Source organism: Schistocerca piceifrons, chromosome 1 (assembly GCF_021461385.2).
Source record: "Schistocerca piceifrons isolate TAMUIC-IGC-003096 chromosome 1, iqSchPice1.1, whole genome shotgun sequence".
Classification (NCBI taxonomy): domain Eukaryota; kingdom Metazoa; phylum Arthropoda; class Insecta; order Orthoptera; family Acrididae; genus Schistocerca; species Schistocerca piceifrons.
In genome coordinates, this window is record NC_060138.1 from 213972566 (window position 1) to 213989112 (window position 16547).

Consider the following 16547-nt stretch of genomic DNA (forward strand, 5'->3'; position numbering starts at 1 on the left):
TCTAAGCTGCTATCTTATGATCATCTGCCATTTGCCTTGTCTGTTTAGCAGCTGAATATAGCAGTCCTATCTGGGTAAACAGCAGCCGCACAAAGGTGGTAGATACACAATTAAATCAAACAATGTGGATTGTTACTGGTACAATTAAAACCACTCCAGTAGTCAGTTCCTGCTGTGAGCCACATTCTACCATCTAACTTGAGAAGGAAGACTACCATTCTGAGGGGTAGAAGAAAACCTGCAAGAAACAGCAGCTGCCAATTCATGAGGACATACCTGCAACCTTAATACACAGATTGCATTCTAGACATCCCCTACTCTGCACAGAGCACAGCTACCAATGCGTGGACAATAACTTCAATCTCCATGAAGTTTGGATGCAACAGTGGTATAATATCACTCCACTAGAGCTCCATAATTTCCGTCAACAACCAACCAAGAGAGCTTGGTCTGCCTTGGAGGACCCGGAGTACACTCAGCTGGATCTGGAGTAACCAGTGGAGATAAGATGACATTCTAAGACTCATAGGAAAAGGCCATGACTTCAGAGTGTAAGTGCAGCTTTCCAAGACAGACAGTCAGACACATTATTGAAGAGAGCCCTCAACATTCGTATCTTGGAAACTCTGTGGACTACTTGGACACTAAAGTAGACATGATCAATTATATAAATAATATGGCAGTAAATTATGTAATATTTTATTTATCTTTGTAAGTAGTTTCCATGTAATTGTCTTATGATTAATAATAATAACAATAACATTCTGTGTGTGAGGAATGCTGTCCCAAAAGTTAGGTGTGCCTTGTTAGTCCTGTACATGTGATTTAATGTTATGAATGTAAGATCTTCAGTTTCAGTCTGACACTAAGATCTTCAATTCCAGTGTAACATATTTCGTATTTGTCACTAAAATTTTGTTTGTATCAAAATTTTATGTTAACAAAAGGATATAGAGTAGATTTAACTGTGTTTTATTTTCTAGGACTTATTTAATATAAGGCAGGTCTTGACAAAACCTATAACACCTTTATTTCAAGTGATAATCTTCTGGTTGCTTGTTTTGTGGCTAGCATGTTCATCCAGCCAATGAAGGAAAATTGGGGGAGGGGGGGAACCATTAAATAGCAACTTTTTGCACGTTGTTAGGGGAGTGTATCATGAACAGCATATTGAAATTTCTGACTGCCGGGGTGCAAGCATTGCGTTGGAAGTGGGTTTATAGGTAACTTTTTTTATAATTTTCTTGAATAACTTAAAAACTGCAGCTTCTAGTGAATATGTTGTCCAGTGCAAAACTAAACTGCATTAAATTAGTACATAGAAGGTCCTATTCGTTTTTCCTCTAGGACTCAATTTCCATGTTCAGGGAAGGGAGAAATCGCAGGTTATTAGAAATATTACTCTAACAATATAAAATCAGTGTTTGTTTTTAAATGAAGTAGGTTAAAAACACATGTGTATACCACCTCCAAGTGCAGTAAAGGCACATAAAGGGGTAAATTGTGTTCTGGGTGTGCTAAACAAAACATTGGGAGTGGGAGATGTGTGGGCTAGAAGAATGAGGGAAGATAGGTCGCCAGAGTGTGGTCATGCACTTCCCTCCATAGGTTGCAAACTGAAATTTGAACAGGTGATTCCCCAGTCTGTGTACCCCACTGTATCTCAAGAAGCAACTAGAGAATGTTTCACAAAGTTTTATGAGCCCTCCATAGTGCACCAATCGCTGGTGACAAAGTGCACAGATATGCCTGGGTTGCATTTATTTTGCGCAAAATATGTTAACACTATCTGGAATGTAGGTATGAGCTGCTAATGACACCGACACAGGTAAGCATATGGACAGAATCTCTCTAAATCTCTGCACACTGTTCTACACTATTAGAGAAGAAATTGATTCCTAGTCATCCTGTACAGCAACTATAGTGTTCCTCTGGGAAAGGCAACTTCCCCCACCACAAGCTCTGCTAGCTTTTTAGTTTACAGACAGACTACACCTCCCCAGCATTTTCTGTCTAGTTCACTTATGTGACTAGATGAAATAACTTCACTGAGCTTGTACTGAGATTAATAAGTGAGTACTTAATTGCAGTTGTTAAGTGAACTATTGTGCAGAAAATCTCAAACTGTCAGCTGTGTACAACACTGAAAATCCTTTTCCAAATAAACCTTACTGTCAATGTGTATTCAACAATGTCATTTTCATTACTTCCACTATCCCTGTCTGGAATACTTTTCACAGCATGAGAGGTATCAAATGCATCACCCCAGCCTCAGCTCTCACAGATCCCAAAGAGGTCTTCCTCTGTAACAGAAGTGGCTTACCTAGGTGTTATAGAAGTTCAGATAGTTCAACATAAGTCAAGCAGTGCATTACAGCAGATTACTGTACTATACTTGAACATGATCAGTCCCATTCCATCAGACATATTCACACCCGTCCTGGAAGATATACTGTTGATATACGGTAAGTGGTTCCACTCGGTACAGTCCACTCTGTAAATTTCTGAATGGAAAAGATTTATTCAGTCTACCAGTAACACAGTTAATGGTGAGATAAATGCAGTAACTTTTTGGACATTCATTAATTCATCATCAAGTGATTACAACACATTTACATGGCCTTATAATATGCTGTCAACTATAGGCAGCAAGGTGTCACATTCACCCTCCAGTCTCTTTCCCAGCAACATCACATAGATTACTGACATCACATGTGCAAAGTAAACATACAGAAACACATTGTACATAGTAGCTCACTTAAAAACTGCAAATAAATACTCACTTTATAAACTGAAAATAACTTCACTATATAAACACAAGTTATTTTGCCTGCTTGCATAAGAGAACTAGACAGGAAGTGCTAGAAAGGTAAAGTCTGTCTAAACTGAAAAGTGAGCAGCACTCATGGTATGGAAAGTTGCCTTTGCCAGAACAACGCCACAGCTGCTGTACAGGATGACTAAGAATCAATTTCTGCTCTAGCAGTGTAGAACAATGTGCAGAGATTTGTGTAGATTCTGTTCATATGCATTAGTAACTCATATATAGATTCCTTGCAGTGTTAATACATTCTGTGGAAAATAAACTCTCCCTGAGCAAGTCTTCACACTGTGTTGCCAGTGATTCATAAGGTGAGCTGTAGAGGCCCCGTATAATATCCTATAGCTGCTTCTTGGGACACAGTGGAGTACATAGAGCTGGTAATCATCTGCTGAAACTTCAGTTAGCAGATCTATGAAGGAGGAAAGTGCATGAGCACAATCTGGCGATCTCCCTTCCCTCATTCTTCAACCCTCCAATCTCCCTCCTCCAATGTGTTACTCCACCAAAGCACAATTAACACGTTAATATGGCTCTACTGCACTTAGAAGTGGTACACATATTTAATATTTGTTTTTAACCCACTTTATTTAAAGATAAACATTAATTTTATACTGTTAGGAAATATTTTTAATAATCTGTGATTTTTCCATCCCATGAACATGGAAACTATTATTCCTAGAGAAAAAATGAATAGGACCATTTTTGTTGGAAATTTAACATAGTTTAATTTTGTACTATGGTACATTTTCAAAGAAGCTGTGGTTTTAGAGTTATACAAGAAAAATATTAAAAAGTTATTTTTAAATCCACCCCCACCCCAACGCTCACATCCCACCAGTAAGGATTTTTTAGTATGTTGTTCAGGGCACTCTCGCCTAGCACTGTGCAAAAATTTGTAACTACGTGATTTTTCCCCCTAGTCACTCTTCACTGTTCTTATTTGGCTGGGCTAAATGGTGCATGGTAGACAGTAATATGGTGTATTTAAAATGGCTGTTCAGCTAAAGGTCACAGTACATTGATGGGCAATGGCATTCATAGTGAGGTTTTCCAGGAAAAATATTATTTCTCTGTAATTAAATAGCAAGGTACCAATTTAAAAATTATAAAATAGTTGTGAAGTCTTAATGTTTTTCAATTAGTATTGTCCAAATGAGTTCAAAATGAGAACTGGTGACAACACGACAGACTCAGAAGAAAATAAGGGAAGTTACCAGAGAGTATAGCCAGTGCTTTACAACAGTTCCAAGTTCAAGAATTTTGCTATTGAATCAAGGTGGGGGGAAGAGAAATTGCTTCAATTTTGTGTGGTTGTTCATATGTGTAATACTTCAGACTTTCATTTCTTTTCTGTCTGTATGCAGCAAAAACGATGCAAAAAATTGATTTCCTATGTTTGAACTAGCAGTCCTTAAAGACCTTGTTATGATGAATTTGTAAATGCAGCTATGCTTGCATTGAGAGGAGGAGGAAAAAATAACAAGTGAAAATAATTGAACAAAAATTCCACACATGATAATCCAAGTTAAAAGCAGACACAGCTCAATTATTGAGGGAAATAAAGAGGCTTTGTGTTCCCAAAAGGTATTAGAGAAAAATGAGGTTACTCTTATTTAAAATATTTTGTTGCTCCTCTAGAATTAGGGAATTTCACTAAAACACGCCAAAATGGGGAACAATACCAGAATACTAAGCAGTGATCAAAATACTGAGCAGTGATCAGGCTTCACTATAATGAGTTACGTGAATATTTGCATTGCATTGCAAATTACTGTAATATATTAGCACGTTCACTGTCCTCGGCGCACCAGCGCACCCAGCCGATACTGGTGCACATGCCGTGGATGTGCTGGTGTGGCAAGAGAATCAGATGTTGCGAGGCATCACGGTTTAGTCGGGTACAGCCGTTCGGTGTGGTTTATTGTGCAGGCACTCTAAGAACGTATTGTTTTCAATTTTTACAGGTGCAGTTAGCGTTTTTTCCCTACAGTATTTTTCTGTTGTGAGACTGAAAATGGAAAACAATTGTGACACGGCGGGCTCTTCAGAACCTATGAAACGTAAAATACGGGACACAATAAATGTACAAAAACTAATGGATGCGGAATTATTACGAATATTAGAAGAAAGTGATTTGGAAACAGATTTGGCCAGTGGAGAGGACAGGTGGGAATCCAGTGAAGAGTCTGACAGAGACAAGTTTGCTTTAGATGAGACTGTAGAAATGGCTGTAAATCCAAGCGACAGGGAAAGAGGATGGGTGGGAATCCAGTGAATAGTCTGACAGAGCCAAGTTTGCTTTAGATGAGACTGTAGAAATGGCTGTAGATACAAGTGACAGGGAAAGGGCAGAAGAAGTGGTAACGTAGCTGATACAAGTGTTGCATGGGAAAGTGAGCCAATTGGAATGGTAAATTCCCTTTTATAAAAAATGAGGGACTGCTAATTCAACCAATGGGAAACACTCCCTTAGATTATTTTCATCTTTTGCTGACAGACGAATTTCTATTGAAAGTTGTGGAAGGAACCAATTGAAACGCAATTGAATTATTCCCTTTTGTGGGAACTGAAGAACAATCACGCATAAATTGTTGGAAAGATGTGACTATTGGCGAATTGTTAGCGTTCTTGGGAGTTTTCCTGCACATGGGAAATGTAAAGATGAGGAAGTTGCAGGACTATTGGAAAAAGAACCCTTTATTTCACATGAAAGGAATTGCCGATGGTATTTCACGAAATCGTTTTCTTCTAATACTACATGCATTGCATTTTTCTGAAAATCCAAACAGGGCGAACCAAAACCACCCGACAGGTTGTATAAAATACGTCCAGTTATCAATTTTTTCAATGAAAAGATGTGCCAGATGTACTACCATGGACGGTAACTGTCACTAGACGAATCAATGATCCTTCGGCGTGGAAGATTACTTTTCCGCCAATACATCAAAAATAAAAAGCACAAATATGGCATAAAGCTATATATTTTGACAACTCCCACTGGAATGGTCCTAAAATTCGCGGTATACACTGGTATGCTGGACGATTTAGGAGGAAGAGACCATGCGCAAGAAATTGTTCTTCATTTACTGGGTGAAAAGTCCCGAGTTCGAGTCTCGGTCCAGCACACAGTTTTAATCTGCCAGGAAGATTCAAAGCAGGGTATTGTTTGAATTGTGTTATTCACCACCTCTAAAGGCAGATAGCACTTTCGTTGTTCTTTCATTTTTCGACAGTTATATGTAGCTACTATTCTTGAAATTTGTATTTATTTTATTTGTTTGAGTGTAATCGGTAAAGTTCTTGGTTGTATCTTTTCTGAGATTTGACATACATTGTATTTCAGAAGTTTCTTCAAGATCTTGTGTTTGTTTTTGATTGCTGTTTCTATTATTTTTTTGTTCAATAAATATGGCATTTGTCAGTAGGATGTTTTGTTTTATTTTTTAATATAAAATAAAAAAGTAGTACTCTAAACTGTCACAATTTTCAGGAATAATTAACGCACTAGCACGTCCATGGCCACCCACTGCAGAATGTGGCCCGATATGCCACTGACGCCTTAGTGTGCCCAAAAGAAATTTGACTCATGAGAGTAAATTTCATCTTTTACTTATAAAATAAATACATTTTATATTACTTTTATCAATACAGTTTGAGATTCTATTAAAAAAATAATTGGTTACGTGGCAATGAAAGGCCAATTACAGTGGCAGCGAATGTGTTAAGGACATCCAAAAACCCTTTCCATATCAAATTGTGGGGGTTATGTCATTAATATTGTTGATTACTTGTATAATTTAAAAAAATGGAAATGTATTCTGTGCAACGCCTTGTAATAATGAATATGATAAAATAATTTTGTTATGACAATGTAATACTATAATAACAAAACAATTATTTATCCCAAGTTTAATAGTGACTAGTGCAAAACAACTGAACTGGTAAATTATCATCTGAGTTTGCTAAAAATGGAAAAGAATAAATTCCTGAGAAATGTAAATCAGATATAGTAAACCTGGCATGATAATAGCCTTCAGTACAATGAATTGTAATGTAATAGATACAGATGGTCACTTCAGAGTCACACCAGTACTCAAATAATGATGTGCTGCAATTCACGTTAATTGGGTATAAAAATTTAAATAATTAATAATTTCTATGTAGAAAATATGTTCCTGTACTTCATGTCTTCCATGTATCATCATATTCCATTGTGTCTGATACTTCTGCAAATTGCACATACTGCAGCAGGTTCATGGCAACAGAGGAGTAATTTTTGCTACACCACAATCACCTGCACAGTTAACATTAGTGTTTTGTAGATATAAGTTTTGCAAACATTGTGACATTTTCTTCGTTCCAGGAATTATTAAAGTACCACCTGGTAATCAACAGTTATTTAATAAAGATAATCAGATAATGGAAGATGATAAAATGTTACAAGATTATGGACTTACTTCAAGTGTAGCGAAAGCTCAGAGTCCGGCAGCTGTGGGACTAGCTCTGAGGTGAGTAGCAAAATTAAACCCTGTGTCTTTGAGGTTGAAAGTCAGCATTGTTGCCCTTTAACTGTAACTAGCTATAATCCTGTACTTACAATGCCTAGGCATACTGTTGCTTTTTTTTCTGCTTGTTCTGATCAACTCACGCAGTTCACCACATATTGAAGGCTAAACTGGCAGTTTAATAACTCACAGTTCCAAGCATTTTGTGTTTGGGAAACATTTAATAGGTAATGTACTGAAACAGGTAGGTTCTGTCAGCAATAATTGTGCCATTTAGAGGCCAAACTGACTAACTCAAGTGCAATAGAAACTGAAAAAAAAAGATTAAAGTAAAATGCGGATTGAAAATTCAGCTTTAACTCAAATTTATTTTCATCATAATATTACTATGCTAATTATAATTTTGTGTGATGTATAAATTTTATGGAAAAACAACACAGATTACCACTGAAACATAGAACACTGTAACATTTGCATTTTTCACGAGTTAGTCACACTGTCAGCTGAAAAAGTTCACTTTTTATTTCACTTTTACTCCCAGTGTTTCTAATTATCTTAATAAATGATCTCACACTTCCCCGACACTTGACTGTTGTGTTCCTGACAAGTGGTCACTAGCTTCTTGTAGTATTCCTGGTCCACAGGACATTAGATCTGCCCTCTTTCCCTTGCTAATGGGACAAATACTACCCAGCTGCTGGTAGATGTTGTTGATATACGTCTATGGGGACAGCTGAAAATATGTGCCCCGACCGGGACCCGAACCCCGGATCTCCTGCTTACATGGCAGACGCTCTATCCATCTGAGCCACCAATGACACAGATGAATAGCACGACTGCAGGGACTTATCCCTTGCACACTTCCTGTGAGACCCACTTTCCCAACTGTCCACAATCTACATACGTAATGTACCTAATAGGTATTTGCCCATCCATTCATTATTCACACACACTAAGGTGAATCGTCACCTTAGTGTGTGTGAGTAATGAGTGGATGGGCAAATACCTATTAGCTACATTACATGTGTAGATTGTGGACAGTTGGGAATGTGGGTCACACGGGAAGTGTGCAAGGGATAAGTCCCTGCAGTCGTGCTATTCATCTGTATCAGTGGTGGCTCAGATGGATAGAGCGTCTGCCATGTAAGCAGGAGATCCCTGGTTCAGGTCCCGGTCGGGGCACACATTTTCAGCTGTCCCCATCAAGGTATATCAATAACACCTGTCGGCAACTGAGGGTTTCATTTAATTATCATTTATTCTAGAGAAGCTGCATGGTCATCAATGGTATCTGTTCTTTCGAGAAAGTTACTATCTTCATATAAATACTTGAGAGTATAGGGCATCCTGGTTTATAGTTGCAAATTCAGATTGTCAAACTGTTGTAGATTTCATAATTTTCATAAAATGTTGTCTTGCACTGTATAGTGTAAGGTAGTAACTTCTCCAATTGAATCCATAGTAAGTCAAGCCAGTTTACTGGTAAGCCGTCGACTATCATCTTCCGGCTTGTCATGGTATCTTCAAGAGTCTTTGTAGACAAAAATTTATTGTGATTCATTGCACGTACTAGAATGTAGCCCTTTGTTTTGCAGTTACAAATTAGATTGCACCAGGCTTCTGGCGAGATGATGATTTACATGTCTTTTTCACTAAAGATCAATCATGCCCAAGGGCGTAATCATTTGGCTGATAGCTGTGTGTAATCATTTGGCTGATAGCTGTGTCCAGGTATTAAAAATTTTAAATCAATAATATCAGCATTGATTGCAGAAGCTTCATCATTGTTATTTTGATTCAAATTTGAGCTGTGCACGAATCTGAGTAAATCTGAATATGGTTGTGGTCTTTTGCATTGTTTGTTATGTGCTGTTTCAGGCACATAGTTACTTCTTGTGACGTCTGAGAATCTTCTGTTTCGGGCCATACATACATAAACCCTTTGTTGTTATTGAAATTGTGACAGCCAATATTGTATACATCATTTATAATACACATTTAATGATGTTAACTCTACATGTAAGTATTTAGAGGTATTACAAAGAAGCAATATGAAATAGGGTCAGTCAAGTAAAATCAATAGTAAGGAGGGCAAATGGAATACTTGGATTATATATGCAGAAACAAATACTATGAAAATACAAACAAGAAAGTTGGAGTTAGTCAGTCACTCACTTTGACCTCCAAAAGCTGAAACCAAGTTTTCAGTTGCCATGTAAAGAGTTCTCATGTACTGGTGCAAGAATTGACCATTAGAGTTAAATATTTTGGCCACTGGAAACATACATGTTTGCGAAGTTTTTTTAAAGCTATTAAAAATGGAGTTAGTTGGTTTGGCTCTGAGTGGCACGATTAGCCCAATTATACACAGTCTGTGAGAAAAGTAATGAGACTGACAACACTGCGAGCAATCTGGCAATGCTATGTTGCTCTGCTTGTGTAGACCAGTGTGTTCATCCCTTCCACGTGGTCAGTCTGAGTCTCCGCTGAGTACAGCCATAACATGATTTGTGAGACCACCACCTGTGAAGTTGTGTTCTTGTTGTGTGTGTCATGCAGTTGGTACAATAGAATTTAGAGCAATGGTATGCCATCAATTTTTTAGTTAAATTTTTTAGTTTAGTTTTCTGCATCCATCAATGAGGGTGACCTTTGGAAAGATGAAGCAGACCTATGCGGAACATTCCTTATCAAAAGCACAAGTTTTTCACTGGCACAAATCATTTTTGGAAAGCTGAAGACACATTGAAGATGAACGTTTGTCAGGGATATTTTCAACTTCAAAAACTTACAGAAACACACAACGTCTGCATGCTTCAGTGAAATCAGACCAACATGTAACAATTCCAACCAAGTGTTTTACAAATGTGTCCTAGAAAGGCTCAGGTAAAGGGACATGTGAATGCTGCAGCATGACAGCACCCCATGTCGCATGGCCACTTCCCTCATGGAATTTTTGACCTTAAAAGGAATTCCTATTGTTCTGTAGCCCCCTGCTCATCTGATCTGAGTCCTTGTGACATTTTTCTTTCCCAAAAATCGAAAAAGCTTAAAAGGATGTCATTTTGAAACTCTGGAGAACATTTAGAGGAATGTGACCAATATGTTAAAGACCCTACCACCCTTTCAGTGTTGCTACCAGGACTGGGAATGACTCCACCAGTGTATAGCTAAGTAACTACTCTGAAGGGGACAATATAATTGTTGGAAAAAAAATAACAACTTGGTAGATAAAAACTCAGACTTATTACTTTTCTCACACACCTCGTATGGCACAGCAGTTTCCTTTTGATGTTTATAATTTCTGCAGCCATCTAAAGTTTCTGCATCCACCAAATTTTTAATGAAGAGATGACGGAAGTACACTAGACATGTTTCTTTCTCTGTGAAAATAGTACATGTCATATTGTAATAGGACAGTTTGCCATAATCACTGCCGGCCGCTGTGGCCAAGCAGTTCTAGGCACTTCAGTCTGGAACCGCGCTGCTGCTACGGTCGCAGGTTCAAATCCTGCCTCGGGCATGGGTGTGTGTGATGTTCTTAGGTTAGCTAGTTTTAAGTAGTTCTAAGTCTAGGGGACTGATGACCTCAGATGTTAAGTCCCATGTGCTTAGAGCCATAATCACTAAGTATGAGGCTTGCACAAATCCCACTACTCATTGTTTACATTTATTTCATTGTAAATTATTTTTGTCTTGAGGAAGCTGCAGTGCAACGTGCATTGTGGATTAGCTCTTCATTGTGTAAGCAGAGGAACAGAATTTTTAACGTGCGTTTCATACCTAAATTACCCACATAGAGGTTTCATTTTCAAAAATGCTTTCATGATGAGTGACTACATCACGTAACATATCTTCCCTCAAAATTTCACATTTTTAAGACCAGTAGTTGAAACTGATCAGCGATATGCCAACTAAATGTTGAACTCTCCTTTTTTTTTTTTTTTTTTTTTTTTTTTTTTTTTTTTTTTTTTTTTTTTCCATTCTGGGTCAATTTTAGAAAATTCCTTTCTTAGTAGCTATGTACATCACATAAAGTATGTCCCCCCCCCCCCCCAAAGTGCATGTATCTAGAACCAATGGTTTAGGTAGGACATAGATTCTTAGATTGTATGGCATTGCAACCCCTGAAATTATATTAATGCCTATTGCAGTTCCTAGGGTCTGGGTTATACAAAATCATTTCTCATTAGGACCTTACAGTGAATAATGCATATTGCTACCAAAATGTATGTATCTAGTACCAACGGTTGAGGCTGATCTCAGTTGGGCGATTAGCTTTGAACTCCCTTTTACCGCCTTAGTGGAGGGATTTAAAAAAAATAATTTCTTGTTGATTCCCTTCACGACACAAAAAATTTTTCGTCCAGATTTTGTTTCTCTTGGCCCAACATCCTAGGCTGGGTGGCGTTGTATTTTCCACCATCTAGTCAAACAGTATTGTTGTCCATACCTATACCACCGTGCTCCCATCCCATTGCCTCATGGTCCATATTCCTATAAAAATACCTGTCTGTCTCCCACTGCCACCTACTCCAGTCCTGTTATAGGCATTTCCTACATAATCAGAGACCAGGTTTACACCTATGAAAGCCGCCATGTAGTTTGCCAGTTTAGCTACAATGAGCAGTCTATGTGGGCACGACCACCAACAAGCTGTCTGTCTTCATGAATGACCACTTCCAAACTGTGGACAGGAGACAGACCAGCCAGTTGCCAAGCTAGCCACAAATCACAGTGCACATAACTTCAATAGCTACTTGACAGCCCATGCAATTTTCATCCTCCCTGCCAACACCAGCTTTTGTGAATCGCACAAGTGGGAACTCTCCCTGCATCGTATTAAAATACCCTTTGTTCCCAAAACCCACCTCTCCTCAGCCTTTTTTAGTCCCTGTCCACTTATTGACCAATACAAATATTAGAATCAATGAAACCAAAAGGCAGCACCAAAAACAGACAGTAGAAAACTGTGGTTTGCTAAACTGGTGATCCAATGGCATGAAACGAATTGTTTCATGTGGTACACTGCACTAAGTCTCACCAGTGTGACAGACAAGATAGTAGCCATGCTCAAGTCACTTGCTTAGAGCACTTCAAGATAACAGACCTGGTTGTGACATTATTGAGCTGCAGTAATGCCTCTGAAATGCTGACAGTCGCTTTGCGTGACATGACTCTACATTTATTGAAGCTTCCTTCTAAGGACTTTTGCCCTAGAAATGTTTTCTTTTGGGCAATATTTATTAATCCAGTGCTGGCTGTAATCAAAAACATAGGTATTTCTCGTTATGTGTGAAAGACATAGTTTAAGCTCCTTAATATGGAACTATATTTCTTTATTGGAGTGTATATCTTCCTTTTTGCACTCCTAAGATTACACAGTTCAATTGATGAAGTGTATTATTATTTTTTGACATTTCATGTGACTGTTATCTCTGATAGTGTTTTATGTACATTAAAAGCATCGCCTTCCAGCTTGCATTCAGAAACAAAGATTAAATAGAAGAATTGAGGTATCTGTGTAATTTTCTGATTGCCTTCTCTCGTCAAATATTGACTTCTGTAGCACTTTAATGTACTTAGTTTGGCTTCTGTAGTATTTGAATGCACTTAGTTAATCACAGTTACCTTTTCCCTCCTCATTGCTTATACTCGAGTCTCTTTCTCAGCTGAAATCCTTAATTAAATGCTTCTTTTTACTTATTCCCACATCTTTTACTGTTTTCCTTTTCCTTTCACTGTCAAGAAAACAATGTATAATGACAAGTTTGAGAAACTTGCTTTTTATTGGTGGATGTTCACCAACTTGTTAATGTTTTGTGCTGAGTAGGTTCTATGCATCATTCTGCATCTTTCCTATGTATATACGGTACTTCTGTTACACTTGTTATTTTCTTGCTAAACTTTACTGTAATATGTGCAAAGAAAAATGCTTTGATAAGTGAAATGGTCTGACGAAAAATAATTTCTCTTTATTACAGGCAGGAAACTGGTGATTTTGAACCACTAGAAATTACACCATTTTCATCGCCTCCAGATCTTCCCGATGTAATGAAATCACAAGAAAGCAATGGCCAGGAACAAACATCATGAACACAAAAGATTGATTACATCTGTTTATTTAAGATGAAGGCCTCTGTAATCTCTCTAATAAATCACCAAAGACAGGGATTCAAATGTAGCCAATACAAATCACTGCAAAAGTGATTTATTCATATAGGACAGAATGTGTTAATTTATTGTTGTTTGTATGACTTTAATATTTATTTTTTCCTGTCAGAGAATTATGACCTCAATAATAAGTTAAGTAGTACCTCGTACAATTTTACTGTGTAAGTGCTAATACGCATTTAAAATTGGTATCACTCCGTTACAGATAAGTGAACTTAATATGTAAAACTTAGCTATCTTTACTGTTCTTTTTGTTTTTTTCCCCACCCGGGACCCATTGAAAACCAAACTACTGCATTACTGGAATGACATCTCAGTTGATACTGTAATTTTGTAACACACTGATAGTACTGTTATCATGGACCTCAGGTATCTTTCGTGAATAACAGCATGCACAATGTGACTGAGAGTAAGTTTTTTAATTGTTTTGTAAGACAACGTAGCACCCTTTCAAAAATTAGAACTTTTGCAATTGTAAAACCAAAATTATTAGAAAACAAATTCCCATGAATGACATTTGAGATGAAAAAAGGTGACTTTGCATTGTGTGTGCCTATGAAGTTACTAATGCATTTAAATAAAATGAGTTACATAATAGGCCAGTCTCTTATTACAATACAGTTTTCAGTCATTTTAAAAACACTCCTGTTTTCAAGTTTACATTTATTACAAATTATCTATAGTGGATTCAGATAATCCAAGCTAAAGATATTTATTAAATTTTAGCTGAAAATTATTCATGGTTGTGCTTTTATTTCAGAAGGCTGTTAACAAACTGGTTTAAGCAGAATTTGTTACTTTTCTTTGAATAAACACTATTTGTAAATATCAAAAAACTTAATGATTTCTTTTCAGCTTTAAAATTGTCCTTCATATTAAATAAATATTTGCAAATTAACAATGTAGAAAGGCTGGATTGCAACTCACCACATAGAGGAGGCATTGAGTCACAGATAGGCACAATGAGAAAGACCGCTAGAAACGTTACAGCTTTTTGGCAAAATCCTTCTTCAGCAGTAGAAAACACATGGCCACTGTCTTTGAGTGCTAAGACCCAGCTCCATCCTTAGTGGTTGGAGAAAGTGGCCATATGTGGGGTTGCTGTGTGATTGTATATGTTTTTCCTGCTTTATGGACTTTGTCCAAAAGCTAAAATATTTTTAGCAGTCTTTTTCATTGTGCCTGCCTGCTCTATGTGATGAGTAGCAATTATCTTTTCCATACTGGTGTTATTCCTTCTTCAAATTTCCATTATTTGTTTGTATATTATGTTGGAATAATAAATCAGAAAAGGTAAAGAATAAGAGCGGCTACATTTACAGGACTTCGAACTGTGGTATATTTCTACACTTCATATATAATGCTCAAATTGGAGAGTGTAGCTGTATGCTTTGTCATTGGTGACTTTTGGTATATTTCAGTTTACGTTGTTCAGCTATCACTGTGTCAACACTGATCTTCATAATTCAGATATATGATGACCACCACCACCACCACGTCATCATCTTGCAGGTGGCTGCATGAAGAATTGCATAATGATGCATCATTTTATAGACTGAACTAATAACCTGGCAAAGCTTTGCAATTGCTTAATACGTATGGCAACTGGATTTATGTCCTAATCACCTCTTCCCCCTCACCCTGTCCATCACCTCTTCCCCCTTCTCTCTGACCATCTCCTCCTCTCCCCCCCCCCCACCCCCCCATCCACTCCACCTCCTCCTCCCCCCTTCTCTGTCAAATCTTCTCCTTCTCCCTCTCTATATTCATTTCCTCTCCTCCCCCTCTCTCTGATCTTGAACCTTGTTTACTGGCATTGCAAATGAAATCTTGATTGGGAACTGAAGTCGCTTAAAATGAATGGGTGAATCAGTTGGGTTCATTGGTACATAGAGAGAGACCTCGCCATGTCCTAGATCTGTGAGGATAGAAGTATCAATGACAGTACTTCACATAGCTTTAATCAGTGTTGGAGTTGGATTAAAACATTTTGGACAATTCATATTCTGTAGTCATATTCTAATCATAAGCCATAAATACAGCTTCCCGTGTTTTCTGTTAAAATAAAATCTGAAAAAGAAAGCAAAACAGCTCATTGTGGGACTGATGACCCCGTAGTTTGGTCCCTTTACTCCCCAAACCAATCATCCAGCACACTGTTGTATATATAATTTTTGTTTAAAATTGTATATAGGTGAAAGAGTATATGTAGAAGAAACAATCTGTCTAATGTTTTAAATCCCCTGATATTATAGTTAAAACTGATTACAATAAAGTAAATGAAACCACACATTTTCACAGCACAGCATTTTTTTTTTTTTTTTTTTTTTTTTTTTTTTTTTTTTTTTTAAACCGGTACATTGTCTTTTAAAAATATATACAGGGTGATCAGAAACAGTCTGAAATATGCAAGGATGTTGCATGATGGGTTGTGCTGAGAAATAATTGATAAGAAAAAAAATTGATATGTTGCACTGTTTCCGAGTTAATTAGCATTGAAGTTGCCCAGTCAGGGTGTTGCATGCGGAAATTCCTACAACCTGCCAGAGACCGTGTCACCAAACATGTTCTTCATTTGGTTTCCTAAAACCAAACAAAAGAGATACAAAAATTGGACATGGGACAGTAGTAAGGATCAAACCGGATCCAAAGCCTGAGCAGTCTCGTGCACTATCGTCTACACTATGAGAACGACCGACACCAATTGTATCTGGCAGGGTGCTAGAGTCCGTGTGCTCAGTGGCCTGATTGGCTAACTTCAATCCCAAGTAATTCAGAAATGGTGCAACATATCAGATTTTTTCTTAATAGTTATTTGTCAGCGCAACCTACCCTGCAACACCCCTACCAGCTTTTCAGACTGTTCATAACCGCCCTGTATAGCCCATATCTGTTAGAATGTTTATTGGACTATTGTGCAAAACTTTGAAGTAAGTCAGTCAAGAACTTTTCGAGATTGTTGGTAACACTATTAAAAAGCATCATGTTTTTATACAGTAGTATACACTGAACTGACAAAAGACATGGAATACCTCCTAATATTG

General features: G+C 37.5%; 1 protein-coding gene across 2 annotated transcripts in view; it reads left to right on the forward strand.

The window, feature by feature from the left end:
• LOC124786963 (elongin-B) overlaps nt 1-14336 on the forward strand; it is a 38922-nt gene extending 24586 nt beyond the window's left edge. The window contains exons 3-4 of one of the 2 annotated variants that reach the window (XM_047254303.1): nt 7188-7332; nt 13314-14336. In XM_047254303.1, coding sequence (XP_047110259.1) covers nt 7188-7332; nt 13314-13425 — 257 coding nt within the window. In that variant the 3' untranslated portion in view covers nt 13426-14336. The remainder of the gene's footprint in view (nt 1-7187; nt 7333-13313) is intronic. The other variant, XM_047254304.1, reaches the window with a different exon arrangement.
• The last annotated feature ends 2211 nt before the right edge of the window (nt 14337-16547 follow it).